This window comes from Aplysia californica, unplaced genomic scaffold (assembly GCF_000002075.1).
Source record: "Aplysia californica isolate F4 #8 unplaced genomic scaffold, AplCal3.0 scaffold00011, whole genome shotgun sequence".
NCBI lineage: Eukaryota > Metazoa > Mollusca > Gastropoda > Aplysiida > Aplysiidae > Aplysia > Aplysia californica.
The window spans coordinates 309,783-315,479 of record NW_004797281.1 but is presented as its reverse complement, the minus strand read 5'-3'; the positions used below and the strand labels follow the sequence as shown (position 1 = coordinate 315,479).

Here is a 5,697-nt window from a genome sequence, read left to right as displayed (position 1 = left end):
ACACACACACACACACACACACACACACACACACACACACACACACTCACAATACACACACCCACACACACACACACACACACTCACAATACACACACACATACTCACAATACACACACCCACACACACAACCACACACACTCACAATACACGCACACACACACACACACATACACCCACACACAGCCCGCGCTAATACACAGAATACACAGAATACACATCCTTATGGGGGTTCTCCTGGCCTAGAGATTAAGGTGTTGGCCTCTCATTCAAAGGTCCAGGGTTCGAATCCGTGTAGCGAACAAAAAATTTCTTTCTCTAAACTTGTCTCCTTTCACCTCCTTTCCTACTCTCTAGCAATCTTCTGTCGTCTACTTTTGTCTCCTCTTTCTGCCTCCATCCCCTCACCTCCTTTGCCCCCTCCTCTGGGCTCCAGACTCCTTCTGCAACATTTCTACTGCTACTCTTTGGCTCCTTCTTACTGCTGTCTTTCACCCTACTACTACTACTACTACTACTACTACTACTACTACTACTACTACTACTACTACTACTACTACTACTACTACTACTACTACCACTGCTACCACTGCTACCATTGCTACCACTGCTACCGCTGCTACCGCTGCTAACGCTGCTAACGCTGCTACCGCTACTACCGCTGCTACTGCTACTACTGCTGCTGCTACTACCGCTGTTACCGCTACCGCTACTGCTACTGCTACTGCTACTGCTGCTAATGCTACTGCTACTGCTACTGCTGCTCGTCTGTCCTTACATAACGCTGGTGGAGTGATGAAACCTCGTAACCCTCAATTTTTTCGAAAATCGTTTTTTTTTTTTTTTTTGCCTTAAAATGTCTTCTCCCAGTCCTTCATATTGTGTCAAAAGCAGTAGGTTACACTATAAAGATAATACTTACTTTTAAAAAACCTCGTATATTTACCCCCATGATATCCTGGCGTGATGAAACCTCAAAACCCTCACCTGGTGCGCCGATCTGCTTTTGCGTGGTTTCATCACTCCCGTTTGAGAGAGTGGTGTGCTTATACGAGGTTATGGATAAGCTTTCTTTATGAATTGACTTAATGGAAGCACTCGTAATTGACATTTTCTGGCACATTTAACATGCCTGACTTAATAAAGAAATGTTTCATTCATTCATCCATTTTATTTTAGTCAGTTCAGAAATTCCAATATGGTCGTAAGTGAAGGAATTACATTATGTAAATCTATTTGAAATCGTTTTATAGGGATGACTAACGCACTGGTAAACAAGATGTTCTCATCAAGCACAAACGTAGTTAACACTTAATTTAAGGCAACAGTCACACCTTGAAAAGACATGTGACAATAGTTCTTGCTAAGAATAAGTGACAAGTCTATGCACTCTCCAGATGCCACCTGGCCATTTTGTTTATCAAAGAGAGGGTACGGTTTCACCCCTTCTCCAACTATGAATCCGCTGATTAGTCGAATCCTTCAGTTGTGGTTGAGACCAAGTAGTACTGAACTTACCCATGTTCTTCTTGACCATGAAGTCTATAGAGGACATTGTGACAAATGTGTGCCTCAACAATACAAGTGATATGGACATTTACGTATCTGTTTTGAATACCCCCCCCCAACTGTGCTCGCATCACCTAGATTTTTACACCATCCAAGGGCTGGTTTTGGAAACCACTAAGCAGACCCCGTTCCATGGATTGACTCCAGCTACCATGTCGTAGTCCTTTCCCGGGATGTGCCTTATAAGTGGAGGCAAGGAAGTATCAGCATCATCCCAGACTGAGTCTGCACCAACATCAGTGTCGCCTGGAATCACGCCCCAAACCATACTGACGTTTCCCCGGGCAGCTGTAAGTCAGCTGCTGAATTATTACCTGCGGAGTCATAGCAACATGATCTACAAACCACATTCCTAGGTCCCTCTCACCTTCAGGCACCTTAGCCACTTATCCTGGAGCCTGATTCAGAAACACAGCTCATTTGGGATGCCACAGAGGAAAAGAAAGGGTTTTCAAGGGTGGCAACAAATACGCGAAAGGCCACCCGTGGATGTGGTCAAGAATACCAAAATGATTTAATGAAAAGCCCAGCTACGTCACTGAAACCAAGCTGTGATTGAAAGAGCTAAACTCTGAATTGTACAGGGCTCTCGAGGAAGACAGACATTCTAATTTTTGTGTGTGTGTGGTCCCTCTCATGGGATGAAAACAATGTCCCTTTATTGGACTAGTGGGCATAGACAAACCTCAGAGGAGGTATTCAGAAACTAACCAGACAGGGCATACCTTCAAATACACATTCAAAAAGGTGGTCATAAGGTGCCCGTGTGTAAAAAGATGTCCCTGCATTCAACTGGGTTGAGTGAATGATTTGTAAGAAACATTTAGAACCAACCATCAAAGTAACTCAGATATCTACAAAATGTATGCACAATTTTGCCAAGACCATGGGAGGCAGCCTCTTAAACAGACCCCCCCCCTCAATGAAACAATCAGGCAGAATAGCCTGTCTCTGTTCATGCCGAAGAAAGATATGTGCGACCTTTGCATTATCCGTAAAGTTGGCAACGTGCTGAGGATTTTTGGAATGCTCACATTCTAGAAAAGGGGCAGCGCGCAAGGAAAAAGAACGAGACAAATCTGAAGCCATCAAATATTTCGCCAGTGATGAACCTAAAACAGCGCATGTTTTCTATGGATCTTCAGTGTGTGCTCCTTACACCCAAACTGAATGCATCAGCCCTATGTTACAAAAGAAAGAATGTCGTTCATAACTTTATACTATTTGAAGCTGCAGCACTTCAGACTACTTGTTACGAGTGGCATGAAGCAGATAGGGGACTTAGCAAATAAGTTTGCTTTATGTCTACTGAATTTTTTGAAGGAAAAGCTGTACTTCCAGAAAACCATCATCGGCAGCGACTGCTGTGGTTACTAATACAGAAATGCCACACTAGCCAATGTTTCTCTCCGCTTTTTTGCAATAACACATGGTAGCACAACTGAACAGAAATAGTTGACCAAAGGACACACAAAATGTAAGTTGACTGTGCACTCAACTATTGAAAGATCAGTTCGAAAAGCACGTATCAAAGTCCCCCTACACTACCTCCATTTCTTCAGGATGGCAAGAGCAAAACCAGAAACTTATCAAAACGAATATTTGGATCACACATTATTCTAAGTGTGGGAGCTACAAGTCTATCAGACCATGAAGAAACACAGGTGATCCTGTTGTCACCGACATCAGGTGTTTGAAGTACACTCCAGACATGAACATCCAGTTCAAGCTGCACTTCAGTGGTGAATGGGCTGACGTTCCGAAGGCAGATCACAGAAACATTAAGTCCATCCTGCTACACCACAGAACACAGAACGTCTTAAAATCCAGCACTCCCAAGTACAATCACCGGCAGGAACTTGAATCTGTTATTTCCAATATACGTCATCTCTTTACGACAGTTTACCCTGTTAACATTTATAGCTATTCATTGGGGGGGGGGGGGGGTTCAGTCCCAGACATCGTACTGATCTTTTGGGTTGTTGGTTGTTTTTTTTGTCGGCACGTACGTTATGTATTTTCATAATTTCCCCCATTAGTATTCATGACTCACCACCTTTTGGTTTGATTGACATCCTCCATTCGTTTTTCAAAGCATTTTGTTGTGTGCGTTTGGGTGTGTGTGTGTGTGTGTGTGTGTGTGTGTGTGTGTGTGTGTGTGTGTGTGCGCGCTTGTGTGTGTGTGTGTGTGTGTGCGTGTATTACATTATTTTCATAATAAATTTTGTAATGGACTGACGCTTTAAAACTTTGAAAACTTTCCATTTTGAAAACCATCTGCAGTGCAACCAGAGACCATATTGCAGAGATATACTATTCATTTGTACTGTTTTTGTAAAATGGAAGTAACCAGATCTATTCCTGGCAAATTATATTGAAACAGATTACACAAATCGCTGATCCGTTTGAGGAATCAAACCCAAATCCTGCAGGTAACACACTTTTATTTGACTTCAGTTGGCCGGGATTCTAACTCTAAACTAATTAGTCTTGAAAAAAACATCTTTATCACTTTGTGGCATTCCAAACTACAGACGCATACTTCAACCAAATGAGCTGCGAGAAAACTCGCAACCCTCAAACTCTGTCCTGATGAAACCTCGCAACCCTCCCGCCGGCTGACTACGAGGTTTCATCACGACAAAAATGTTGTAATGAAACCTCGCATCCCACAGCATAACCATTTAACCCGTAGAAAAGTGATTTTTTGCACTAACCACGTTTCTAACGTGTTTTCATTTATCTGTACCAACTTTGGTTCATATAGATCATTCTGTTCACGAGTAAATCAATTTTCTGTCTCTCCTGTAAAATTTTCCTTTCTGGGGTTACGAGGTTTCATCACTCCACCAGCGATAACTAACTCACCTGCCAGCGCGAACATCGAAGAGTACACAGCCATGAGCCATGACGTCCAGATGACGTCACTTCCGTAAGTGCTCTGAACAGCCACGTTCAAAACCCCCACATGGTAACATATAGCTCCATTCACCAGGAAATTCAAACAGGACATTGCAAGCACCAGCCATTTGTCCTTGCTTTCTTCGTTCCCTGTCATTTCTACAAGTTTGGCCTCAAGTCGGCTTGTGGCCGACCGATCGTACAGCAGCTGTTCCTGGTTGGCCTATCAAATGGAAAGTAATCACGCAATAACGTGCAGAAAAACGGCGTACATAGTGGGTACCCCACCAACGCACACAATATTATAATAAAATGTGTATTATAATCCATTGTGACTGACTAACAAAGTAGAGCTTAAATACAGAGGGTTCTGTCGTTAAAAGAAAACCATGTAGCTTCTATTGAGGTCAAAACAATATTCTGTTTATATTGCAAATAAATCTACATAATAATATTATCTAATTTTATTGGCAAAACGAGAGTCAGAAAGAAGGAGGGGGAATGAGTTTGATGAAAAGACAGAGAGATGAGAGGTAAGTTAGTGAGAGAGAGTGTAGAGGAAGGAAGAAACAGACAGAGAGGGGGAGTAGATAGAAGATAGGGAAGGGGGGGGGGCTGTGTGTGAGAGAGAGGAGGGGGGGGGAGAAAGAGAGAGGGGGGACAGACAGACAGACAGACAGACAGACAGACAGACAGACAGACAGACAGACAGATAGACAGACAGACAGACAGACAGAGCGACAGAGCGACAGAGCGACAGAGTGACAGAGAGAGAGGGGGGGGGGGGGACGAAATGTCGTTCACTGAAGAATCAATTTTTAGCAAATAATAACAAATGAAAAGATTACTGCCTCACCTTAGGAATCCGAGTGACTACCATTTTGAGCTGCATGCAGTAAATGTTCAGTGTTTAAATTGGTTCCCATGGTAGCTCCTACGTAAAACAACAGGGCGTCTTTAAAGTGCCAAACCTTGGCTCATAAATTTCGTCAGTTTGGACAATTTTAATCGTTCCAATCTGTTAAGTTCTTTTTTGAATGCTCTCCTGCTTTTATTATATTTTCTTTGATACACTTTCCTGAGTGGGAAGAAATGTTTACTGAGTATCTCGGTCATTCTGTTGAGATGCTGTATCTCTCCCAATGAGTCAGTCTGGGTTGGTCCTGACAGACATGGTCGTAGCCCGCCTATTTAATTATCTAAATTGTGTCGATGGGGGAGTAAAAA

At 42.9% G+C, this 5,697-nt stretch overlaps 1 protein-coding gene across 1 annotated transcript in view; it reads right to left on the bottom strand.

Moving 5' to 3' along the window:
• LOC101856231 (monocarboxylate transporter 3) overlaps positions 1-5,350 on the bottom strand; it is a gene marked incomplete in the record, with an annotated part of 22,916 nt that extends 17,566 nt beyond the window's left edge. The window contains 2 exon segments of the mRNA XM_005090010.3: positions 4,438-4,693; positions 5,327-5,350. Of these exon segments, the coding sequence (XP_005090067.3) occupies positions 4,438-4,693; positions 5,327-5,350 (280 nt within the window).
• Between the last annotated feature and the right edge of the window lie 347 nt (positions 5,351-5,697).